This window comes from Acinonyx jubatus, chromosome B3 (assembly GCF_027475565.1).
Source record: "Acinonyx jubatus isolate Ajub_Pintada_27869175 chromosome B3, VMU_Ajub_asm_v1.0, whole genome shotgun sequence".
Taxonomy (NCBI): domain Eukaryota; kingdom Metazoa; phylum Chordata; class Mammalia; order Carnivora; family Felidae; genus Acinonyx; species Acinonyx jubatus.
The window spans coordinates 77,200,276-77,227,030 of record NC_069386.1 but is presented as its reverse complement, the minus strand read 5'-3'; the positions used below and the strand labels follow the sequence as shown (position 1 = coordinate 77,227,030).

General features: G+C 43.4%; 1 protein-coding gene across 2 annotated transcripts; it reads right to left on the bottom strand.

Annotated features, from left to right (window-relative positions):
* Window positions 1–559: 559 nt before the first annotated feature.
* FOXG1 (forkhead box G1) lies at window positions 560–25,435 on the bottom strand. 2 transcript variants are annotated; one of them, XM_053224334.1, is made up of 4 exons: window positions 19,110–25,435; window positions 18,559–18,629; window positions 10,819–10,963; window positions 560–905 (listed from the first exon to the last, which is right to left on the bottom strand). In XM_053224334.1, exon 1 carries the CDS (start codon window positions 24,781–24,783, stop codon window positions 23,314–23,316), a length of 1,470 nt encoding a protein of 489 aa, XP_053080309.1. In that variant the 5' UTR covers window positions 24,784–25,435; the 3' UTR covers window positions 560–905; window positions 10,819–10,963; window positions 18,559–18,629; window positions 19,110–23,313. The 2 variants fall into 2 exon arrangements, with proteins under 2 accessions (XP_053080309.1, XP_053080310.1); XM_053224335.1 differs by lacking the exon at window positions 10,819–10,963.
* Window positions 25,436–26,755: the final 1,320 nt, after the last annotated feature.

The window sequence follows — 26,755 nt, the reverse complement described above, 5'->3', positions numbered from 1 at the left end:
ATGAGATAATGCACACTGAAAACTCCTTCCTATTGATGAGAAATTATGAGGATAAGTAATAGCAGCTGTTCTTTTTTTTTTTTTTTTTTTTTTTTTCACTTGGTGTACAAGCAGTGTATCCACAGGATTCAGTTAATCATCTTAACACACATCTTGATTGCTGGGGTAAAGCTCTCCAAACACCTCCTACAGGAGGCACCGTGTTTCTCTTTATGAAGTTACCAAACCCCATGCTAAGCTAGAACTGTTATTCTGGAAGGAAGTATGGCCCAGAATTCATCAAAGCTGCCATACAATGGCAGGGAAAGGTGGTGCTATGCCAGTTGCTCCCCATCAGTGAAAAACTAAGCTTGTTCAGGCTTCATGCTGCCACCACGCCATGCACTTCAAGAGCAAGGTCTAGTGCCACCGTCCTGGAGTTCTTTTTTCCAAAGAGGCAAATGCCAAGAAGAGCACTTTCCCACAAACAAGTATGTGGGAGATAGTAAAGGCAATAACAAAGTTGATTAACCCACCAGGGTGCTGCAAGACTAGAATGATTCAGTCACACAGAAACGAACAATTTTTATTCCTTTACTGTTGTTTCTTTTTTATCTGTGAGCCAGGGGGTGGGAAAGAGGGTCAAGAATTCAGACATGGGAAAGAGCTGGATGGACTTAGGAACTATTCTATTACTTTAGAGTCTGGAGACTCCTGTAGAAAGAGGTATTCCAAAAACAAAAACCAAGAAAAATGCTGAAGCAGCTTTCTCTGGAGATGCCTGGATCCGGCTACTTTTCTTTGAGTTGGAGAACACATATTTGGAAACCTCGGATTGACAACAGCACACGGATGAGTAGATATGCTTTGATGTGTAGGGGGCTATCAGACTGTCAACCTCCATGGTACTGACCAATGAGAAACCTCTGAAAAAAACAACATGAAGAGGACAAGAAAATAAGTGATCAATACAGAAAAGGCAAAACTTCTTCATAATAAGAGATAAATAGACAAATATAAAAATGAAGTTACAAAAGCAAAAACAACTTTAAACGATATTAATACCAGACTTCTAATTTGTATAAGTGTTGTGGCGGTATCGAATGTTGTTACATTTACCAAATTTTATTTTTACTAGAATTGATAATAAAATGAGGGGAATTCCATTAAAGTAAGCGTCGTCTGTGGTGTCATTGTAAAAGTTTGGTAAGATCTGAATACTCTAAACTATTTTGGTAAAGTAAAAACAAAAAAAAAAAGAACATATGAAAAATTGTTGTGTATAATTGAGCATATGCAAAATTACCCTCCCCAAAAATTATGAACAAAGAAATTTAAAGAATTTGAAAGAAAAAAATGCCAAGAATAATTTTTCAAAAAAATGTGGCAGATCCTAAAATTCCAATTATCTTACTCTACTTTTAGCAACTGTAAAAGATAAGACACAGCATAAAAAACTCACCAACTATCATGGTTTTACTTGATTCTTCTTAACAGTTTCCTATAGTCAACAACAAACTGAACCATATCAGTGGACAGAAATCAGAACATAAAACTCTAAAAGAAAAAAAATATATATATACACTCCAAAGAAAAAGCTGAAGAAAATAAAAATCTAATAAAACACCCAAAATAAGAGCTAATTACAGTCTGGCAGAACTAATGAATGAAAAAAAAAAAAAATGAAAGCTCTATTACATCTCCATTACTACTGAATAGCAGCTTGAGGTGCTTGTACAAAAGCTGGGTTTGGGGGAACAATGACTTTAGGTTTGTGTTTCTTTTTCAAATACTATGACTTAATAGTATATGCATAATAAACAATGGACCATGAAGCTTTTCCTAAGACTCTCAACAATTATCTTCAAGAAAGAATCTCAAACTCAATTATAACCATGGAGGAAACTTTCATTTTTTAGAATAATGTGTTAGTCCTATGTAGCTATACTCCAAGGGGCGGGATTTGACTAAAAAGTCATTATCAAGAGGCTCTACTTTAATCAAGTAACTGCAAATCTGATCCATGGTTTCCTTTTCTTTTTTTAAGTGTATTTATGTATTTTGAATGAAAGACAGAGAATGCATGTGCTTACAAGTGGGGAGGGGCAGAGAGGGGAAGAGAGAGGATCCTAAGCAGACTCCAAGCATGAACTGTGAGATCATGACCTGGGCCAAGATCAAGAGTCAGACACTTAACCAACTGAACCACCCAGTTGTCTCTCAGGTTCCCTTTTCTAAAAAGGGGATATCAAAAAGAATAAAGAACCAGCCATACAATCTTTTCTTTAAATGTATGGGAAACATGGTACCCACGTATAGTTCACAATTTGATTGGGGCATTTGGTTTGTCTTGTCTACAATTAAATGGGGCAATACACAAAAATGAAAGCCCATTCAAACTTTTATATTTTCAATCAGCAAAAGAAGGTGCTCAGATCTAGTGAATTACCTGTCCTGTTTCATAGGTGGCACCTGTATTGCTGTTACACATCTGTGGAAGCACAATATCAGCCAACTGTTAATCAAGGATCACTTCCCTTCAAAGTGACTGATGATCCACTGTTAAAACAGCTTATAAAAATAACTTCTCCTTCGAAAAGGTGCTTCAGGGTTTTCAGACACATCTCACCATTCCTGCTAGCTTAATGCATGTTTGAAAGTTAATTTCTCATTAATATTTAAAGAAGAAATGGCTTCAGAACAAATTTTAAATGATCCATTATATTTTAGAAATAAAATATTATTGGCATTATTTTCATCTCGATTACAAGGAATAATAATGTCCAAGATTGGCTTTTAAAACTGTTAATGAGCCCTGGCAATGTGAAAAAGATATGGATTAGGTAGATGTAATGAGATATGATTAAAGGGTGCAGGCACTGAAGGGTGTTGGAGAAATTCTTTTCTGAAAGAGTATAATTAGTGTCTGATAAAAGTACTTAGTAGATAAGATTTTTGAAGAAGAAAGGTTACGATAAACACATACTTTATGACAAACCTGCTTAATTTTTCCCCTTTGGTTCCCTTACATACTCAATATTATGTTGAAGTTTCATACATAAATAATGTTTGTCAAATACTTCACGCAATTCTACCAGACAATTAGAGTGTTTTAATTGCCAGACACGGAGAGCAGAAAATGTGTTGAAACATCTTATTCCATTTTCAGTGTACATTTCTTTGTTGATTTATGTAATGTAGCTAATAATATGCAACCTACCCTAGTTTTAAACAAACAAATGAACTTCTAAAAAGCAAGCTTTCCATAAGTTGCTAAGCAACTCCAAAGGCACATTTTATCAATTTAATAAATAACATTTAGATGACAAATCCTTGAGGAAGATTTCTAACTCCGTTTTATAAAAAGTAAAAAATCCAAGCAGGTACCCTTCTGATTTTCCTATTTCTAAGGCTTCGGGGCTAGACAGAAGCACTGCCATTTTCAGAGGCACATTTGACTCACTAAACAAATAACATATTTTGTCATCTGAAATTGTTATGTAATAGAAGTTAGGTTCTGGGACTCATTGTGTAGCTTTCCAGAGTTAGAGCTCATGCTTCATTCCCATAACGGACGGTTTCTCAACATCAGCCCTATTGACACTTTGGACCAGATAATTCATTGCTGGGGGGGGTGGGGGGAGGGCTCTCCCATGCTTCGTAAGGAGTTTAGCAGTATCTATCCCTGGTTTCTAGTTACCCATGCCAGTAGTGGCCCCCTAGTTGTTAAAACTAAAAATGTCTTCAGACATTGCCAAATGTGCCGGGGGTGGGGTGGGGGGTGTCAAAATCACACCCAACTGAGACAGTCGAGAACCACCACAGCTGAATAAGGAGTAAATATGCTGTAAGAAAGATATCTTGAGCTTAATTGGTGATGAAGGCACCGTGATATTAGTTGCCATCAGTCAACACCTAATATCTCCTAGTGCCACCAACAATGAAGAATAAAGGGGTAAGAATGATTTCAGGGGTACTGTGGCTCTTGTTCCATTCAAGGCTCATTACTGACTTTATCATTTCACTGTAATTTCCATTGTATAAAAATTGGGGAGGAAGGGCCTAGCCATAACTCTGTCTCTCTAGTAATATCCCATTCCAGAACTGCATTAAACTCTTTTTTCCTACTCGTTCTCCCTCAATTTTCCCTATACTGGGTTGCTGGCTAGAATCATCCTAAATATAACTCTCAACTTTAATAATGCCACTCTCTGCTCATAGGGCCACAATAGGTCTGTATCACTTCTGTTACCAAATACAAACTCCTCTGCATGGTCTTTAAGGTTTCCTACAAATTACCACCAAACTCCATCTCACCAAATATCTTTCTTCTTCTCCATTTATGCCACCTTTACCGCCACAAACGCAAACGGCTTGCATACACCCATCTCCCTATGTGACACAAAAAGGACAAATTCATTTCCGCCATGACTGTTTTCCTAATTAATCCTTCCTTAATTTCTTATCAGTATCATTATCCCTGTTAGAAGAATGACATGACTGCAAGTTAATATGTGAGGCAACTGTTTACTGAATGTCTTCAATATGCCAGACACTGAATATTGCATAGTAGCTATTTCTACCAATTTATGCTCACATTACTTATGCTCAACTAGATTGTAAGTTCCCAGAGGATAAGAACAGGTCTTATTTGTATCCCTCTGAGGCCTCTTAATAATGATGCTAATAAATATGCTTTAAATTTGATTAGCAGTTATAACCTTTCAAATTACTTTCATGGTTATTAACTTATTGATTATATATTTTCACTACTTTATAGTCAATGAAAGTGGGACATTACTCTAGGGACTAGTCTATGGGTTACACAACTGGTGCTCACTAGAACATGCATTTAATATATGCTGACTGACTGCAGTCTCACAACTTCACAACTATAACATTTCTCTCCTGTTTCTAAAGCTCTTATGGCATTTAAAAACAAATGTTACTGTAAAGAACAACTGCAGTTCAATGATGCAGGAGACACAATGCAGGAGTGAATCAAGGGTTAAACTATGACACAGCAGGAAAGCAAAAGATAAATTACTTAGCTACTGCCTCAAATTGGGTAGAAGAGATTAACTTCAGGGCCACCTGGGAGGCTCAGTTCGTGAAGCGACCCACTCTTGGTTTCGGGCTCAGGTTAGGATCTCCTGGTTCATGAGTTCGGATCCCTCATCAGGCTCCGTGCTGCCAGCACGGAGCCTGCTTGGGATTCTCTCTCTCCCCCTATTTCTCTGCCCCTCCCCTGCTCATGCTCCCTCTCTTGCTCTGTCTCTCTCCAAAATAAATAAATCAACTTAGAAAATAAAGAGATTGACTGTATAAGACCTTGACCTCTCACCACAGAAAGTAAAACTTTAAAAAGAAAGCAGAATGGAAAGGAAGAGCTGCAGAAGGGTTGAAAATCCCCCAAATTCTAAAAATCACAGCATTTTAACTTTGTACATATGACTTGGTCCAAGAAAACATTTTCAACAAGTCTCCATTGATTTCCTTCCTTCCAAAATGTCTGTAAAAACCATTTATCTATCAAGCTCTCAACTGACTTCAACAAAACATCACAAGTCAGAGGTCAGCTGATTTCTGAGGCTACCCACTAACTCTAAGCACCGTGTGCCCAAAGAAACAGTGTATTTATTCAGGAATTCAACATTTATGGCAGGCCTACTAAGTACAAATACTGCCGTAGGCCCCGGCGTGGAAAAAAAAAAAGATGCCTAAGTCTTAGTTGCTGATGTGAATTTGTCCAGGGAACTCAGGGGTAGGTGATCTGAAAAGGCAAAAAAAAAAAAAAAAAAAATGGTTACCTTCAATGGGCCTTTTCTCTCCACCTCTAGCCCTCCTCCACTGCACTCCCCACCTCCTGCTAGGTTTAAGGAAGCAATGCAATGAAAGGAAGTGCGGAATTTAGAGAAACGAAGGGAGCAAGCGAGGACCCCAGTAGCTACGGAAACATAGACAGGACAGCCCTCCAAAGATCCCTCAGCCACGTGACTGGGCGGAAGTGCCCGGGTTGCGGAGGTTCAGGGCCCCACAGGGGGACCGGAAGTGCAGGCTCCGGTGTGCGCGGGGGAAACTGCCTTGAGCAGGGTTTGACCGTAGAACCGAGGGCGTTCGAGAACGCTCCGGGGTTTCTCTGACCACAAGGTGACATCCCATCATAGCAGCCTTTCTGCAAAATGGGGATTTTTTTTTTTTTTTCGAGATTTTCCGAAGAGGTTCCTAAAACGTGGCTGTAACCTTGGCGTGAGTTGCGCAGGGAAGGGGCCGCGCTCCCCTCCCCGCGTTTTTCTGGCCGAATCGGCGCCCCGCACCCCCCGTACGGGGAGGGGAACGGGCACTCAGCCTCGAGTCACGCGAGCGGCGTGGGGGGATGCTGACCTGCCTGGCGCTTGCCGAGCGGCGCCCCCTTCCTGAGAGCGGAAGCCTGGAGTGGGAGGCGGGACGCGGTCCCGGCGGACGGGCGGTTGAAAAGCGGTCACTCTGGGGCACCGGGGCTCCGACGGGGGCCCTGAAGATGCGGGGACGGGGGAAGGGGAGGGGCTTCGTTCTCGCCGCCCTCCTTCTCCGAGGCCCGGGCCGGGAGCGGCGGGGCTGGAGGTGACCCGGCCCGAAGCGCTCCGGCTCCGCGGACGTCCGGGCTCGGGCGGCGCCGTGCGGGCGGCTGAGGGAGCCTGGGGCGGGGGGGAGTGGGGAGTGAGTGCCCCACGGGGCTCTTTTCAAATTAAAGTGTTAAGAATGACGTTGGCTCCAGGAGTTTTATTCAGAGGGTAGAAAAGAAGGTGGAAACTCTGAGTCTCAGTATGTCACCCCCCACCCACCCACCCACCCGGTCCCCGAATGGATTCTGAAGCTCTCAGCGTGGCCTGCCACTGCGGGAACCGGAGGAAAGACCGCACCTGTCGTTTCCTCTCTCTCTCAAGCTCTCCCTCTCCCGCTCTCTCTTTCTCTCCCCTTGGACCGAATCGCCCCCGCCCCTACCTGCACCCCACGCGGTTCGTTGAACCATCTCAGGAGTCCCTTATACATTCCACACAACGACCGCAGCGTTCCACTTGACTTCATCTCAGCATTAGGCGACTAACATCAGAATAGGCTGGCCAGGGAGTTTCTTGCTGGTCTTAATATAATTGGAATGCACCAGCACTGTTTGTTCCCAAAGGCCGGAGAGGGAAAATGTTTCGACTTGTCGCTGAAGGTCAACCGATCTTCACAACTTGATTTATAAGATCGCTTTTAAGCTCTCCTCAACCCAGTTTCACTGAGAATTCAGTCGTGAGAGGAAATAGCTTTTGAGATGAATTTTCATCACATTAAACGCACGACTCCTCACTCTCTACTGTCTTTGAATGTCCAAAGGCGGAATGGAAGCTCCTAAGTTAATTTCCAAAGGTCTAGGGGCCCAGGGAAGCCCTAACCCCCCCCCCCTCCCCTGCACTTCTTGCACCCTAACATCCTGGAATGGGGAGAAACTCTGGGATCTGTGGCTACAGAACCGAGAGGACCTTAACAGGTTATGGTTGTTGAAAGGGGGAGGAGGGATGGAGGAGAGAAATGGAAAGGAGGAAAAAAAATAACATTTGTGTTCATTTACACATTTCCTGTGCGGAACAAAAAAGTCCCACCATCAGCAAAAGAAGTCTCTTCCTCCAAAATAGCAGCCAAAGAGGGAAAATTAGAATATGCATAAATTCCTTCATTTTCATTCGCACAGAGCATGATTTCCGGCAGATTTGTATTTAAACTGCTCGATTAATCCCAATTTCTGAACAGCATTTTACTTAGCATCTTCCCAAAACTCACCTAAAGAGTACTGCTCTCCTCCCACCACCCCGTTTTGAATCCTCCCTCTTCCCTGTTCTCCAACTGTCAACGAGAATTTCATTGATAAGACTGTACCTTTATTTTTCCTGTCTGTTGTTTTCTTTTCGAAACTGGATTGATGCATTGGACTACACTTTAATACAAACTGGCTGCTGTCTGTGAGCCATAACTGCAGATGAGAACCTAGTGGAAAGGATATGTTTTTGAAGTGTGTACCTGAAAGAGACTAAACGTGACAGGACCAATAGACTTTTGCAGCTTCTCTCAGGGCATGGAATCCTTTCCTGTTCTACACAGGTCATATCCTTCCACCATTAGCAATAGTCAGGATGCTTGAACATGTCCTCCCCCAAACCTCCCTCTCTTGTTTCTCTCCATTGATAAGGAGCATGATAGACAATCACAACCCTCTTCAAAGGAATATTACTCTTCATAAATATTCAAAGTGTGTCAGTCCATTAAATCCCCCCACAGCCCATTTCTAAAATATTTGCTTTGCCACTGGTGCAACAGATCTGGCTGTATCTGCCTTGAAAAGTTCTTTGTTGGGGAAAAAAAAAACCGTTAGCATCATTTGAAACCATTCCTTTCAAAATATCATCAGTTGACTTGGGCTTACCTCTCCTATCTTCGAAACTGTATATATTTCTTTTAATAGTAGGATGTTAATGTTTAAAGGAGGAAATGACTACATCTTGGTTTATTGAAAACCTATATAGATCGTAATTCCATTCATCCCTAAATTCCTTATTCTTGTACACTCCTAAACAGAAAGAAACCTTTATTTGCTTCTTAATACAGTCTAAGCAGAATGCAGTGGTTCTGGCTTTCCTTCATTGTTTACAGATCATAAATAAAACCCAACTATTGGTGGTCAAGAAGTTATAAATGCTAATAGTTGTTTAGTTCTTAGTTTTTATAAAAAATGAACATACATATTTGAACTACACGCAACATGGTATATATAACGTATATATATAAATGTATATGCATTTAAATATCTGGTTTATGTTGGTTAAAGAGTTTTCAAGATATCGGAATGTGGAAGCCTATTAATTTTGTTAAATAAGTGCATAAAGTGAGTGCATGCAAATGTCTGCATGACTTTTACCACTCTGTAAAATAACTGCTTTTATTGTATTTTTACTTTCAGATATTCCCATTATAAAAGTATTAACTTAGTTTCTTTTAGTTAGGCATGTCTCCAATGACTCAGAGGCTCTCAGTTATATACAGGGAAAACCAAAGTGTTTGAAAATAAATTCTTAAAAGCCATACTTTGGGGATGTATACAACAGGATTGAGGGCCTTTTCACTGAAATATTGATTTCTTTTAATTTTCTTACTGAAGCAAATAACACTTGTCTCTGAATCACAGGAAAAGTTTAAATAAAAATCCCAGTAACTGAGACTATTTTCCTTAAAATATGACTTGAATTAGAATTGGATTTTCTATGGAAAACTCCAGTTTGATTTCAAGTTGCAGAGCTGTACTTCTGGAAGAGTTGGAGTGAACTTAGTAGTTATTGGTTCTGATTAGTGCACGGAGAAAGCCTGGGGTACCACTGAAGAGCAGAGCGATACACAGCCAAAGTCGCCTTACTCCCGTTGCAGAGTAAGAATCTCCCCAGTGAATTTATCCCTAGAAATGAAAGCCCCTCCTTCATTGCCGATTTTTAGTGACACAGTATTCTCGTGACCCGGAATATTTTCATACTTTTTAAAATGACAAGACCAGACAGACACGGAAAAGGATTGTTCAGCCTCCCTGCTGTGAAGGGTGAGGAGATAGATGCACACGGTACTACCAGCAGGGAAGCCGGCCCTTCTTTGCTGTCCCCTCCCTTTCTTCAACTACCGTTTGGTTTAGTTATGAACTGTGCATATACGTGAGGTTGAAGACAGTAACTGAAGAAAAAAAGTTTTCTAGAGGACAAAACTGGCGATTGACAGTTATGCTTTTCTTTTGTAACGTTTTTTTTTTTTTTTTTTAACAAGGCATGCAGATCTTGTTCTCTCATACATTTTCAGGGCTACGTTAATTTGCAGGGAAACAGAACAAAGCAAAAACATTGAACCACCACCCTTCCTTGCTCCCAAACTGTTCTTCTGTAACTGAGATCTGTTTCCATTTGGCCTTAGCTGCTGGGCTGCTATGGAATTTCTCTCTCAGTCTCTGCTTTCCTGTCCTATAACCCACCCTTCATCTCCTAACCAGCTTTCTTTCCCCTCCACGAATGAAGGCAATTATCAAACAACCTGCTTTAACCCCAACATCTACCTGACAAACACTAAGTCTCATTCCCTCCACACCGATTTTTTTTTCCTTTCATTTCCTTTTTCTTGAGGCTGGGGGAGCAACTGGGACTTAGGAGACAGGGAGAACAATTGGCTGAGAGGAGAGTTAGATTCCTGCAGGTACAAACTCACTGGCAGATTCTTTACAGCCTAGACTCAGGACCTGGTGGTAGCTGTTCTTGCCCGTTGAACGGTGAACCTTGGCAGGTTTACAGTTGGCAAAAGCACCTGTACCTACCTCCTCCGTGGGAGACAGGCTTAGTTTACTAGCCCGATAACCACTGGTTACTAACATCTTCAACCTGGTCTCCTTTCACTTTTACTCCCCTCACTTTATTGTCCCCTTTCTGTCCCTTCAGCCCCAAGGAGTCAAAAGAGTTCATCAGGGGGGACCTAATTCCTAATTTTTGTGTCTTGCCCTTTGGGCTGAGTTCCTCAGGGCCAGTGTTCTCCTTAGACTCAGTTACTTTGTCCTTCTCAAACTCCTCAGCTCTGTAAACATGATTCCCCAATATGACAACTTGCCCATTTATCAGCTTAACTCCAGCCTGGAGGCACCAGGTCTTTCTACCCAAGAATCCCTTCACATGTCTGCCTCTGTTCCCAGTCTCCATCCCCGACTGATTTACTTGGGAATGGTGTCCAAGGGAGACCTGCCTATAGGAACGAGGAGGAATGGGTACGAAAGTACTTAGAGCTATTAAAAAGACCTACCATATTAGACCAAGGGAGTCTTTATTAGAATACTTGAGTTGGGCCGGAATGGATCGTCCATCTAACCAGTGAAACAAGAAATCAGAGGAATGCCCGACTGCAGCCATGAAACACATTTCAGACTGAAATGGATTCCATCTTCATCCTGTCGACCAGAGAGATTATTTTAAAATTGGTTCTGCTATTATTGTTTGCCTTATTATTATTAACATTTTATTTCTGTCATTATTGCTGCGTGTATGTTATTTTATTTTTGTTGTTGTTGCAGCTATTATACTATTCAACAGAAGTTTAGAAAGATTAGTCAGATTAATTAGTTTATTGGTAATTTAAAGCTGAAAACTGGTAATTAAGCCAAAAAACTAAAAATGATCAGGGATGATTCATAGCAATGTAGGATTTGGGAGGAAGAGAAGCTAAATTTTGGATATAAAATTTGGCAGCTGTGAAATAAACAGGACTTGGGGATCAGAAATATGATAATTGAAATATTCTTAGTCACTCAACCTCTCCCCCCTCCTCCAAATCCAGCTCCGATCATTCTGTGATTTGCTTGATAGAGGAAAAATACTATATTTGCTTTTGTTGACAGAGAACAAAGACCCCATGCTTATTCTTCATGTGATTTGCATTTGCACGTGGATTTCCTTGCTGAGGACCATCCAAATGCCTAAGCTCACTCCCCTCCAAGTTTGCCTCTCTTTGCTCTTGTTATGCACCTCACTGAAGAGGGTGCATCATATAAGACAGGTATACAATTTCAGCCCTCTCCACAGACAGATTCCATGGAATATAAATTCAATAATGCAATTCTCTCCACAACAAGCTCTCTGCTCTCTTTCAAATATAATTAATGTTTTGATAGTGTAGTTCTTTAACTACATATATACACACAAAAACAGACGCACCCTCTAGCTTCACTGTTTGTGCATTTAAAACAGAAATGGATGTGGCTCTTTCAGTGACTCCTAAAATTCCTCAACTCAGTCAGCCCACAGAGAAGAAATCTGTTTAGGTAATAACTGCACAGTCTGTTGTGTGCCCAGAAATATTTAAAACAATAAAAAATGCAAGCCCCTAGTTTTTGATAGTCATTTTTTGTCAAATTTCCTAGAAAATAAAGGATATTCTGAATTGATTTTCAGAAACAGACATTCACTAGATAACAGTCAAAATCAACAAAAACACTGTCCTAAACTACTGGTTGTCTTTTCCAAGTTTTGATGATGGAAATACCTTCTATTTTATCCAACTGGTGTGAAATTAACACAGGTATATAAAAACTAGCAACTATAATGGACAAAACTACAATAACTTCTATAGAAATTGCTTACTCCATCCAACACCCCAGGTACATGTTTTAGGCGGATTCTTCCATTTAATTGCCATCAGTTGTATATTAACATATTCACATGTGAAGTAGGTGGTCAGAAAGGAAGGTATGTAGATGACAACATGACTAGCGGGAGTTAAGTGAGCGGGTGCTGCTGAATTTCCATCCTCAAGCGTACCATATCCCTAACATTTCATTTCTACAAGCCGATTACAATTCTGAGGACACATAACTTTTCAGACTGTAGGACATGATATATTTGCAGTCTTTAATAAGGAAGAATACATACGCTATAATACTTAATCCAATGAAAATACAAACCTTAATCTTCCTATATTGTTACCGAGTTAAAGAAGCTGGTTATTTGGAACTAATACACTGATTTCCAAGCATCTTGGCCATTTTGTTTGACTCCTGGATGTATACCAGGGGCTGTCAGGGGAAGCATTTTACACATTTCTCTTCACAAAATTTTTAGAGAGGATATGTAAAAGGGATTTCTTTCACATCTTTTGAGATTTAGCTTTTGTACTCTTCACGTAGTATTGGGGGTTTGGAATGGTGAAAGAAGATAAAAGAATGAACAAGGAAAGGAGAACGTGTGGCTGATTCCAAGTAGTTCTTTTAACTGGATGGGAAAGAAACAAAAATATTTCCCCAGTGCAGTGGTGCAAAGAAAGGGAAGAGTGTGTGATCCCTCAAGACCTCACTTGTGCTTTTTGTTATTGTTTTAGATGGTGGCCCATCAGGGTTCCTTTCCCATTACTTTCCTCCAAACTGTTTTCCTTGAGAGCATAAATGTGGAAACTACTTATCCCTTCATTCTCTCACAGGCCAATATATAAACAGCAAATATTTTAGTTAAATATTCAATAGAAAAAGTTTTCACAGGTTCAGAGATTCAGTCTTAGTACAGAACCAAATTACCAATCCCACTTGGTTAGCTAACAGTTAATTTGAAATATGCTTGTAGTGAGCTATAAAGTTTTTTATATATGTAACGTTTTTTACAGTATTGATCAGCAATGACACGTGAGCTATCAAAAAGAAATCCACCCTCAGACTTTTTATATTTGTTCTGATTTCTTCCTTTCCCCTTTTGGTTTGTTTTTGAAGCAATGACAGGACTGCTTCTCTGACTCTCAAATGAGGTTTCCTTTGGCTCAGATTAATATTAAAGAAGATCACATACACGGTTGGAAAATATTGTTATTTTTCTTTAATGGGGAAAATTGGACTCCCGCGTGTCAGATCTGTGGTTTTCCGAAGGGCAGTGGAAATGGTACTGACATCACTTTGCACTTTAACAATCGGATTTGGTCAGGGTACAAGTTGTTTGTTTAACCCGACAGCTCGGTGCACTCCGTCGCACGCTTTGCACACTCATTAAAACGATTATTCACGACCTGTCGAGTGTTTTCGGGTTCATTCACAGGAAAGGCTTGGAGCAAGCGAGAGCAATTCAAGTCAACACTGTCCACTACCCCGTGCACGTGAGGACGAGCTGGTGCGTGCGTAAAAAGACGGAGGGAGGGGTGGGTGAGCACGCCTTAGCTATAAGTCCTGTTCATCCGATGCTCTGGAATCTCAATCTCGAAAGAATGCCAAGAGTGCTTGGTCTTAAAAAGGCTATGTCGCCGTGTTAACTTCAAGGGCTTGGCACAGGACAGAAACATAAAATAAACCAAATAAACAAACTCAAATCTCTCTTTCCACTCCTCCTTTCAACCTTCTGCAAAGCTTGAGGTCCCCAGGCTCGCCCACCTTCCGCCTGCAGCCGCTGGACTGCCAGGCTCCACCTCTCACATCGCGGAAGCTACAGATAAGTAGTTTCAGGAAAATTCGCCAGGGTGAAGAGATTAAGTCCCTTTCCATCTCCCAAGGCCCTTTCGTTCTCAAGAAAGAACTCGGTTACTTTTACTCTCTATATTCCTCTCAAATACTGGAGGGGGTGGCAGGAGTGGGGGGTGCAAGAAACGAATAATAGGACTGTTAACCATATTTGGTAGGTGTATTCCAAATTACTAGGAAAAGAAGATTGGTTGTCCAAATTGCAAGCAAAATCCTATAAAATGAGGAGTAAATAGCCCTGGATAAATAAGGCTACTCCCCCCCCCCCCAATTTCCAAGTCATCTTTCAACATTTTGTGTTGATGAGAATAAGAACAAACACGAATGCATCTCAATCTCCCACAATTGTCTTGTACCTACAAATGACACACCCCACCCGTGATCTTTAGTTGTTGTATTTGCTCAAATGAGACGTGATATATAACAATCATATGTGAGCTATTAGTTCAAGAGAAATGCCTATATTCCTAAGGTATAATCACACATATACACTAAATGATAGAATATATGAGTGTATATATGCATTTAATATATACCGAAGAACTCTGGAATATCATGAGTAAGCCCCTCCAATAACTTAAAGTTAATAGATATTTTTAAACAATACCATTTCTTTATTCAAATCCTGCTGCTCCTTGATTTTTCATCTACATCCTTAGTAAACCCAGCAGCCACCTTATTGTTATGAGAAAAACCGAGTCGTGCCAACAGAAGAAAGACGAGGCTCATTCATCGGTTTCACTCTATCATATCTGACATCATAAAATCATCTGTTTTTCCATTTTACTGAAAGATATCAATACAATATGTGAAGAGGGGAGGAGAATGGACGTGTTCTGGTAGCGTGAGGTTTTAATCAGAAACAGGTTTCTCATCGCTAAAAAGCAAGTACGCATAAGAAATTTTGTAAACTCTTTGGGTTGCCATAATTCACTATGAAGTTGGCTTAAAATCGATCTGTCAAATGTGTTTCCTAGGTAAGCTGTTTCATTAAAACCAACCTGCAAAAATAATCAAGAGGCAGATGCTGAAATATGTAGGTAAATAACTGAAAATCTCTGCATAAATAAACACAAATCAATGCAGTCATAGACAACACTATCGATGTAGGAGTGATCGATTTTAGCCTTCCAACCTGCAATCAGAGCTTGCAACGTATAATTAAAAGTAAAATTCTCAACTCTACTACTCTTACTATTGCTACTACTATTACTACTCCTGGAAAAAAAATAAATAAATAAACAAGTCCTGCTGCCAGTTCTATCAGATTCTACTTTATTCCATCTAGAGGACGAGTATTTCTGAAGGTGTGGAAGAAGTACTCCACTTTTTCTAAGAAGGCTCGGTCACACTTTAAAACGACATTATTAATGATAAAAGTATCGAATAATAAAATTACTTCCTTGTTCTTGCTGTGCATTTTTCAACCTTTATAATAGCCTCTTGTTATTCATTCAGCACATTTTAATAGACAAAACACAGTAGTGCTTATTATTTTACAAGTGCTTATTTTTCCAACTACTGTGATACTTTTGGGTTTAAAGATTCTTTGGGCCTTTTGTTAAAACAAATAATAAAAATTTAATTTCCTCAATATACTCTGAGGCTCTCACACCTATGACTGTATATATAAGCAATCTGAAACAAGAAAGGGGAAAAAGCATCTGCGTTATTCCAAAATTGTTTCATACAATGATTGCAAAACACTGTCTGACTCAAAGAAATAAATATGCCTTGGATTTCTAGAAATTCACATCTAGAATGGCTCAGATTTTGCTTAACGCTAAATTTCCTTTTTGAGACTATTTATCCTTGGAGGGCAGAATTCATTTAGATTAGCAAGAACCAGTGTATGATGATTTTGAGTATTTAGGTTCTATAGAGTAATGAAAATACAGCGTTCATATTTTTCTCTTAATCAACAAAGATGCTTATTTACATTCATTCTTGAATTAGTGTTGCCCTTCTAGAGCACAGGCCTTTAAAAGAATTTCTTAGTTATGAAATTCAGCTTCTTTGAAAGTGATTTTTCTTACATAATAGCACCAAAATATGGGTGTTGATTATATTACTATGTGATCAAGGATTCTCTGACTCCTCTCCTTCCCATCCAGGGGCAACCAGACCCAAATGGAAAATATCATCAGTTATTGTTTAGGGCTAATTTAACAGATAATTTAACTTCAAACAACAATGATCAGGTCATTAAATTTCAGAGCAGTGAGAAAATGAAAGGGCTGAGAAACAACTCTCTCTAACTCCACTACAGTTTTTGGTCCTTCTGCCCAATCAATGAAATCAACAACGTCTTGCCATAAGGACTGACGGACTGACTGGACGTGGAGTAAGATAGGTTTGCACCTTAAACCTATTCTGATTCAAAGAATGAGACACTAAGGGGAGCAGAACGGGGGGCGGGGGGGGGGCGGAAATAAAACTGAAGAAGACAACCCCAATTCAGGGAGTGCTAGCCGTGTAGGAAAATTCAACCTAAGGCGAAAATGAGTACCCAAACACGTCTGACAACGGAACACTTTCTTTCATTCGGATACAAATCTCCAAATCTCGCAATGTGCAAAGTGCTTTCCTCCCGTGCGCTTTTCTGCGAGGCCAAAGACCGGGGAGGGGACTGTAGGTGTTAAGCAACAGACCCCCCAAAGGTCGTGGGACGTTTTAGCTCCCCTCCCACCCCCGCAGCCATAATTTTGAGTTATTTGATATTATTTTAAATGCCTTTTCTGATCACAACAGTTTCGAGATTTCTGCCTACCTCAAGTTTTGACAGAGGGCCAGGTGAGGATGGCGTTAAAGCACCGAAATTGAGTCTTATGGGGTTTGGGGGGCAGTCGGAAGTGGACGAGCTCTATTCTGCCTGTCCTTTTCTTCCCGTCCTCTTTCCAAGGCTGAAGATCACCGCCAGAGAATCTTCCGCACACTTGGGATGCCCTCTGTCCACCCAAACCCCTGCCTCCCTGTCTCCCACCCAGGACCACCCTTAGTGTTACGGAAACTCCTATCCCCAGGCTAGCTCTTTTCCTTTAAGAACCCTTCACCTTGGACCGCAGGCTTGGACAGAAGGGAAAATGGGGTAGAAAGCGAAATAGAAGAGGAGTAGGGAGTGGAGAAGAGAAAAGATGTCTATTACAAAGAAAACAGTTTTATCAACTAGCAGATACGTGCTGAGATCTGAAACCGCACCAGGTAAACAAAAAGAAACAACTTTGAGGGGGAAAGGGGGTGGGGAGGGAGGGACAAGAATAAAGAGAGAAAAGGTGGGGAAGCGCGCCAGCCAAGGCTGTGGAGTCGATTTCCCTGGCACCAGCCTGTGTGAGCTACCAGACTCCCAGCTCTCCTTGTCCTGGGCAAGAGCGCCCTCACCTTGTTGCTCCCCGCTCAGCGTCGGGCTTCCCCTCCGCCGGAATCGCGGCCGCCGCCACTCCCCGAAGCGCCTCTCCTCCCCGGCTACCGGCCGCCAGCGCCGCCCGGACTCAGCAGCCTGGAGCGCTTTGCTTCTCCATTCCAAAGCCCGAGACGACCACGCCGCTGGGTCCCTGCCGCGACTGCTTCTACTCCCGCCACCGCGCCCTTCTCCGACTTCAGCCGGGGGTCCCGGAGGCACGGGGAAGGCAAGTAGGAAGCCGCGGCCAGGGCCCCGGATTCGCGGCGAAGGAAGCCAACCTGTGTCTGGCGCGCTCGCAGACACTCTCGGGACAGCCGGGCTCTCGAGCTTACGCGGCCGTCTCCTAAGTGTGCATTAAGAATCAATTATTTGCCTGAGATTCCCAAAGCCAGGAACTGGGATATTCCCAGCAGGGACCAAGTCAAGCCCAGAACGGTGCTCTTTTCCTTCGTCCTTCGAACGGGCGGAGGGGAAGCCTCCCACCCCCGGCCCGCCGCTCAGTACCTGAAGCAGCTCCGCTAAATCCCGCGGGGACCCTCGCCTGACCCAGGCCAAGGAGCTGGGGGCGGAGGGCCAGATCTGGGAGAGCTTGGCAAAGTTAGTGTGGAAATAGGGGGAGGAGGGGCGATCTACCAAAAAAAACAAGGGGAAGGGGGTGGAGAAGAAGAAGAAGAAGAAAAGAAAAAAGAACTTTAGAATTAGGCAAGTCCTTGGCTTTGGAGCAAAGAGCTTTGTCTCAAATAGGGAGAACAAATAACCTAGGAGTTTGAACGTTAAGAAAGGTCCGTTAGGGTATTCTCGAAGCTGCGGCAAGACTCAGAAATCCTGTCTCCACGATTTGAACTACTCTGCACTTTGGGACCGATTTCAGGCTCCCACTACCCCTCCCCTCCCTATAAATTCGTCTCGTTTTCTCTTCATCCCTCTTTGCCACGTCTTCATCCTCTTTACTTAGGGATCCTTGGTGACTTTCTGCCGACGTGGAAAAACCATGCATTCTCTCAGCTACTTCTGTTGATAGCGCGCCCGCTAAGGAAATTTTTTCCAAGAAAAGAGGAGGAGCACTTTTAGCCCCCGACCTCAAAGTCGCGGTTTAAGCGTTAGTCAAAAGCAGTCTGGCATAGCTCTCCTCCCTCCGAAAAGCACTTGCACTTACCAATCTTGGGGTAAGAGCGTCCCAGTCCTTAAATCTTTTTCTTCAGCATCCTTCGGCCAACACCAGGCAGTCTTAGGTTAAGGGGGGAAAAAAAAATAGAAATCGGAAGGGAGAAAAGAGACTCAAACATAGCAATACATCATATATTCCCCGGAACCACCTTGGCCTACATCCTCAGGACAAGGTCTGGGCGAACTGACCGCTGGAGTGGGGAAAAGGTCGGTTTGGGGGCCAAAAACTAAGAGGTGGATTATTTCAACTGCTGGTGGTTGGGGGGAGGGGAGGCCCTAGAGGGAGGGAAGGGAAAGGGGGATGATTGGAATGAGAACACGCAAAAGAAAAACACGGAACAGAAAATCTAGAATGAAAGCGCCTTTGAACTCTTACAGGTAGGTAGTTCTTAGGAAGAGTGCAGACGTGTGTACGCGCGAAAGGAAAATCTAGATGACCCCTATTCTTTCCATATCTCCAGGATCTGGCCTCAATTGGCTTCAAGTAGGGGAAAAAAAAAAAAAAAAAGAGGGGAAAATCTTAATTCAAGTTTCACCTACCCTGCTTGGTGGAATGGCTGCGCAGATTTTCACGCTGGAGAGTTCCATCTGTCTGGCAGAAGCTGCAGTGGTGTTGGGGGCAGGTTATCTGGTGAAGTAGGAATGTACAGGAACCCCGCCCTCCAGGCACAGTTATACAACCCCAGCAACCCGTCTCAGCCAGCTCTAAAACCTCTAATGATCTTCACCTTCACCCTTTGTTAGCCTATTTCTCCAACAGGCATTTACTTCCAAACACAACTAGCCACTTCAGCTATTTATAAAATTAGTTTCTCAAAAGCAAAATTATTTCAACACAAATTCCTCAACAATGTTGGAGGAAACACAGTTTTTAAAAACCACATTTATATATTTAGAGCTCTAAATATATTTGATTTATCCACCTATTTGGGTGAAATATCCACCAACTTAAATATATACAACTATACCAATATGCTACATGACTCATTTTCTTTTTGTCTCTCTACACTTGATTTTATGCAAGTCATATAAACCACACGAAATCTTCCATGGCCATAAAGATACTTGTGCTCAATCTTGCTAGTTCTGGACTTCATGTTCACTTGATTCCCAATTTTGTAACAAGCTGAAGAAACATATTTGGAAGAATTCTCTCCCTGCTCTAGTTTAAATCCTTTTCTCAATGCTTTATATATTAATGATTTGTATTAACTTTATACCAGACAAATTCAAGCAAAATATCTGAAACTTGGAGATAAACTGCAATTTGGGGTTTCGAGTTTTAAGTTATGATCATTTTCAGTTCCAAAATCTCAAAAGGAGCAACCTTCATCTCATTAAAAATAATTATAAGTCTAAAGAAGAAAAGCTTCAAAAAGTTTTGAAGTGTTTTTCTGGCATAAGCCAATTTTAACTGGCAAAGGTTGGTGACAACAAATATCAACACAATATTACAACCAACTTTTTGCAAAAAAAAACTATTAAATGACATGCTAGAATACTGTATGCTTTTGAAAAAGATAAATTGAGAGATGATAGGACAGACGGAGATAAATGAAATGTTCATACTGGGCTTCAGGAGGCCTTCACAAATTTCTCTCTCTGTATATCCCCCTCCCTATTTTGTAAGCGTATTCAACAAGCTATTCTTCTAGTCACATCCATTATATATGTAACTTGGAGATGTATCCGAATAGAACTTCCACTCCAGTCCTTAGCTCCTGTGAGTTCAAAGAAGTCAATTTTATGCTTGACCTCAAAATGAAAAGTTTGCCATTGAAATTCTATTTCTCAATCATGCAAATGAACATTTATCACAAATAAGTATACTTATTTAATATGGCCAGAAGGAAAAAAAAAAAAAAACTCGTGGAGGAACTTTTCTATGTCTATGTCCCTTTGCCTCAATAGAAGAATTCAACTTTCTTTTTAACTTTTGATAGGCCAAAGACTATTTCTTCTGTGCCAGTACATTCTCACTTCCACAAATAAAATCCATGGTAAAAGCAAACAATACATCATCACCTTTTTCAGTCTAAACACATGCTTTTCTTTGAGCTGTTTTGGTTCACAAATATGTAAGGGGGATTTCCCTTGCCTAACCTCATTCACTTGGACTCTACTACTATTTTTAATATCAGCCACAAATTTGGTTTCTAAAACAATTTATTTGTGGAATTTTCTTTCATGCTTCATTCTGAAGAAATGTTACATTTCAAGAAAGTTGGACCTCTGGTGAAACTGCTCTCATAACTAAGAAAATAAAATCATGTCCAGTCTGCTTTAAGGAGATAATTAAACTAGCTGTCTTGGTCTATTTTAGTCGATTTCCCATTTGTGTATATTTGGTTCCAGATCTTTTAATTTTCCTGGACTTTAACTTTCTTTCTTAAATAGCATTTCTCTCTTTCTCCTTTCTTTTTGGTAGTGGGAGATGCTCCCGCCCCCACTAAAGATCCTCTTTCCCTTTCTTCTTTCTCTCCCTCTGTCTCTCCCTTCCACAACCCACCCATCCCTATGCCCTAATATTAACTATTCTGCATTCCTATTTCAATCTATTTGAGTCAGCTTGCTTCTCTCCTAGGCTTTTTTTTTTTTTTTCCTTCTTCTTCTTTTTCCCTGAGCAACTCTCTAAGTGTTTGCCGATAACATCTTGGGGACAGATTATTTTTCATTGGGCCCATTGTAAGAAGTAGCCAGCTTATTGCATTACTGCAGAACACATTTCAGACTATACAATTGTAACAAATGAACAACTTGTCCTCCACAGACTCTCCACAGGATCCAATTAGTTACTAAATCTTTTACTTAGGTTTTCTAATTATTTTCTGGAGTCATAGCAATTGGGATACTGAAACAATTCAAAAAATGTTATCATTTTTGTTTCAGATTGATATATATGCATATATGCATGCATATGTATATTGTAAGTTAAAACAAAATTATGACTGTAAGCAAAAGGAACAAATCTCTAGATTAAATTATACAGACATATTTAAAAGGGAATCAACTAAATACCTCTATGTTGTAAAAATGAAAGAAAAGGAGAGAGAGGCATTTTACGTCTTCTGAACATCTAGAATTTTAAGTTGTTATAATTAAAAATAAAATATAAACATTGATCTGCAAGTCATTACAACAGGTGATCACTTCAGCAAATCTATATTGCAACTTCAGCACATCTTTATTAGAACTCTTTCATTGTGGGTAAACAGCCACAAAAATAAATGCTGACTTAGAAAGTATAAATACAAATATTTAAACAAAAATATTTGCAGCATTCATAGCGCAAATTGTACCTGAACTGAAGGGCTCTGTGTGTCTATATATATATTACATATGTGTGCATTATATTTACTTCTATCTAGCCATATACATATATTTATTTATAATTTGCCAAATGCTATAAACAAGATACCTGAAACAAAATATATAAAAAGCATTCTATCAACTGATTTGAAAATAAACACAATGTAAATAGCTATGCACATAAAAGTAAATTATTGGTTGTTTTTTTTTTTTTTTTGCTGTATATCTACAGAAACTTGAAGATTATCAGCTGCAAAGCCTATAGTTTCTTTAAAGCTAGTGTTTATTAAATAGGCCTGCTCCTTGTAAAATTTGATTCCACAATGGAAAAAAATACTATTTTCATTTTTAAAGTCTCGGTTCAAATGAAAGGAGCAGTTAAATTTTAGTTGGCTGAAAAAGCCTTTTGAATTCCCTAGAACTTTAATGGTCTTTTAAAAATTAGCTCTACTTAATAAAAGAGACAAAAGTATCAAGATATATATGAATTTAGCCTATTTTTTATTTCTGTGTGTTCATAGTAAACATTTTTGTAAGTGACAAACACGGGCATATGACCACAGTATCACAATCAAGAAATTTTAAGACAACATTAACAATCACTCAAATTGATGCGGCATTTGCGCAACACAGGTTACATATTTGCAAGGTTTTACCTATAAGTACAATAGGTATTAACATTTCACTACATTTAGAAAAAATAAAAGTGACCTGTTAGTGACCACATACATCAAAATATACACAACACAAACTGAAGGCAATCATTAATTTTGTCCCCTTCCGATTCATTTGAATGGGCAGTGCTGCCAACTGAAACAACTTTCCTTTTTTTTTGTTTTTTTGTTTTTTTTTTTTTTGCTTTGTTTTTTAATACTTAGCATACCAAGTGCATTTTAGAACCCAATCTTTGGTCTAAAAGTAAACAAAAGAAAAAAAAACAGTTTTTTAAAGAAAAGGACAAAACAATAAATGGCCAAAATAATTTCTTGGGCACCTTTACTACGAATGCTTCTTAAATACAAATTACAGTTTAACATTTTAAAACTCTCCCCATAATTTAGGTTGTTCTCAAGGTCTGCGTCCACCATAAAGATCCATGATAACTTATAATACTGCACACATGGAAATCTGGCGGCTCTTAGAGATAGACTTGTCAGGTTTGAATGAAATGGCAAAGCAGTCACTATTTAGATACACATTCTACTATAATTTTGACTTCCAAACCTTATATTCTACAATGTATTCTCCCCACATTGCACCTCGCTGACACTCCACACCTTGTTAGAATAATAAACAATCCTAAAGACTGAACAAACGTACAGAAATGGGGGGGGGGGGTGGGGGCTTAATAAAAAATACCTGGACTTATTTTTTAATTATCATTTACAATGCAAATGTGTGTAAAACGTTCACTTACAGTCTGGTCCCAGGGATGTTAATGTATTAAAGGGTTGGAAGAAGACCCCTGATTTTGATGTGTGAAATAATCAGACAGTCCCCCGGACAGTCCCGTCGTGAAACTTGGCAAAGAGGGTCTTAAAGACTCACAGGGCAGGGTCGAGGGGGCCTGCGGAGATGTGGAGGACGACGCGGCCCGGGCGCTCATGGACGTGCTGCTCTGCGAAGTCATTGACGGGTGCGGGACGTGGGGGAAAAAGTAACTGGTCTGGCCCGCGAGCAGGTTGACGGAGCAAGGGTTGAGGGAGTAGGTCCCGGAGCAGGGCACCGACAGGCCGCAGGGCACCGAGGCAGCGAGGGCGGCGGCCGTGAGGTGGTGCGTGGCGTACGGGATCTCCCCGTTGACCAGCCGGTCCACGCTCAGGCCGTTGGCCGTGGAGAACGAGTGGTTGTTGCCCAGCGAGTTCTGAGTCAACACGGAGCTGTAGGGCATGGGGTGGCTGGGGTAGGCCGACGTGGTGCCATTGTAACTCAAAGTGCTGCTGGCGCGGGGGTGGTGCAGGGACAGGAAGGGCGACATGGGCCAGTAGAGGGAGCCGGCGCGGTCCATGAAGGTGAGGCCGGTGGAGGTGAGGCGCGCCCCGCGCTTGAAGGCCAGCTTGGCCCGCGACGTGGTGGAGCGGCGCCGCAGCTTGCCCGTGGTGCCGCCGATGAACACGTCGTCGCTCGACGGGTCCAGCATCCAGTAGTTGCCCTTGCCCGGGTCGTCGTAGTGGCGGGGCACCTTCACGAAGCACTTGTTGAGGGACAGGTTGTGGCGGATGGAGTTCTGCCAGCCCTGCTTGTTCTCGCGGTAGTAGGGGAAGTTCTTCATGATGAACTCGTAGATGCCGTTGAGCGTGAGCCGCTTCTCCGGGCTCTGCCGGATGGCCATCATGATGAGCGCGTTGTAGCTGAACGGCGGCTTCTCGTACTTGCCGTTCTTCTTCTCGCCCTCCTTGCCCCCCTCCCCGTCCTTGCCGCCCTCGCCCGCCCCCTTCTTCTCCTCCCCCCCGGCGCCGGCGCCCTTCTCCTTCTCGTCCGGCCCGACGGGCGCCAGCTCCCCGGGCCCGCCGCCCGGCTCGCCCTTGCCGCCCAGCCCGTCCGCTTTGGCCCCGTCCAGGGCGGCGGCCGGCGGCGGCGGCGGCGGCGGCGGGAGCAGCAGCTGCTGGGGGCCCTTGTCGTCGTCGGCTGCCGGGGCGCCCCGCGCCTGGGGGGGCTGCGGTGCCTGGGGCGGCGGCGGCGGCGGCGGCTGCTGCTGCTGCGGCGGCGGCGGTTGCGGGGCGGGCGGCGGCGGGTGGTGGTGGTGATGGTGGTGATGGTGGTGGTGCTGGGGGTGGTGGCTGTTGTGGTGGCCGTGGCTCGCGTGGTGGTTGTCGTTCTGGACCGCCTCTGGCACCAGGCTGTTGATGCTGAACGAGGACTTGGGGATCATTTTCACCTCTTTCCTATCTCCCATGTCCAGCATCACCCAGTCGTCGGGGGGGAAACGGCGGCGGCGGCAGCGGCGCGGGAGCGGGACAGCGGCGCGGCGGGCGGCTGCGACCGGTGGGTGCCGAGCGGGGCGCGGGCGGCGCGGGCGGCGGCGGTGGCACTGAGCGCTCCGGCAGTAGCGCAGTTGGACCGCAGGCTCCGGCGCTGGCAAGTCATGTAGCAAAAGCAGCAACCACCCCTCAGGAATTAGAAGAAAAAAAAAAAAAAAAAAGGAAAAGAAAAAAAGAAAGAAAGAGAAAAAAAAAAAAAAAAGAAACAACCACCGCCCCGGGGGTGAAGCTCCCTCGCTCCCAACTCTACTTCTTGGTCTCCCCCCCACCCCCCGCTCCCCCCCCCTTCTGCTGCTTCCTCCTCCTCCTCCTCTCGCAGCAGCAGTCACAGCAGCAGCAGCAGCAGCCCAAAGGGGGGGAGAGCCGGGCGGCGGGCGGGCGCGTCCCGGAGCGGCCGCGGCGAGGCTGGGGAGACAGCGATCGAGGCGGCTATAGCCACAATTAATTTTCCGAGCTACAGGCGCACACTAGGGCTGTAAAAAAATTTTTGGTTTAACCTTTCCTACCGCTGGGCCAATCAGAGCCGGCGGCGTGCGGGAGCGTCTCTCCTGCCGTCGACCAATCGGCGGACGCGGGCCCACCCACCCCCGCCCCGCCCGCAGGCTCCCGCCCCCTCGGCGCTCGCCTCCCCCTTGCCGCGGGCCTGGGCCTCGCGGCCGCGCGAAGCCGCGTAGGGATACGCCGCCGGGAGCACGCTGCGCCGCGGCCCTTCGCTGCGCCCCCTCCACCCGCTCCACCCCGCGGGTCGGCTCAGCCGAAATCCCCCCCGTCTTAGGGCAAATAGCTCCCGTTTCCGGCTGCCTTCTCACTGTATTGGGTTGTTTTCGTTTGAGCGTCAATATGGGTCGTTATTGATTAAAGTTTGTATTCAATGTTATTTTTAAAAGCGGGGGGCGGCGGCGGCAGCGGTGGTGGAGGGAAGAGTGGGAGTGCAGGGCGAGGATGCAAGGAGAGGGCAGGAAATGGAGGAGGAGGAGGCGGCGAGGCGCCACTTTCCGGAGTCGGCCCAGCAGGCCCGGCTCCGGCATTTCTGAGTCCGTAGGAAAACTGTGCCCCTTGTAGGTAACACTGCAGCGAGGCTTGGGATGGCTGGGGAGGGAAGGCCCACCCCTGGCGTGGGGAGGGGGGGTGCCCTACACCTTGGGGGAGGAGGGTCTGGAGGAGGTTTGGGAACGGAGGGCTGAGGAGGAGGAAGTGCGCTGGCGAGCGCGGGGCCAAACAGGGGTTACTTACTCGGTTCCTGCGGCCGGGCGGCGGCGAGCTCGGAGCTCGGGCGCCGCGGGGAAGCCGGGCCTGGGGCTCCTGGCGCTGCGGCGGCGGCGGGCGGGGGCGGCTCAGTGGTGGGCGCCTATGATAGCCTTCCGAAATGAGGGGTGCTCAGAGAGAAAACAATACCAAACAATCTCGAAATAAACCAGGTAACACATGCTATGTCTATGTGCCTCTTCCTTCCCCTTCTCTCCTGCTCCAGATCGTCGCTCACACGCTGGGTGACTCGGTGTCGTTTTCTCCTTGCCGCCGCTCCAGCGTCTCCTCAGCTTCTAATCCGAATTGGAAGCGAGTAGCCGCGAGCGATCACCCTGGAAATGTTTCATTTTGCTTGTTGACATTGGAGGGAAAATAAGGGTGGGCGGCTATTTCTTTCCGTTGTTTTTTTTTTTTTTTTTTTTAAGCCTTCCTGTTTTCACTCCCCTCTTTTCTTTTTTTCTTTCCGTTTCTCAAATGCTTTTGATTTGTGCGGGCCTCAATGCTGAAATAACCGCGTGCTGAAGCCAGCCCTTTCCCACCCTGAATGCAGATGGAAGGCAACTAGAAGCCTTGGGTGCGTGGGTCCCACACTCCCAGCTTCTTGGGCTTTAGAACTGGGAAGGTTCGGTTGAGGGCTGAAGTGAGTGG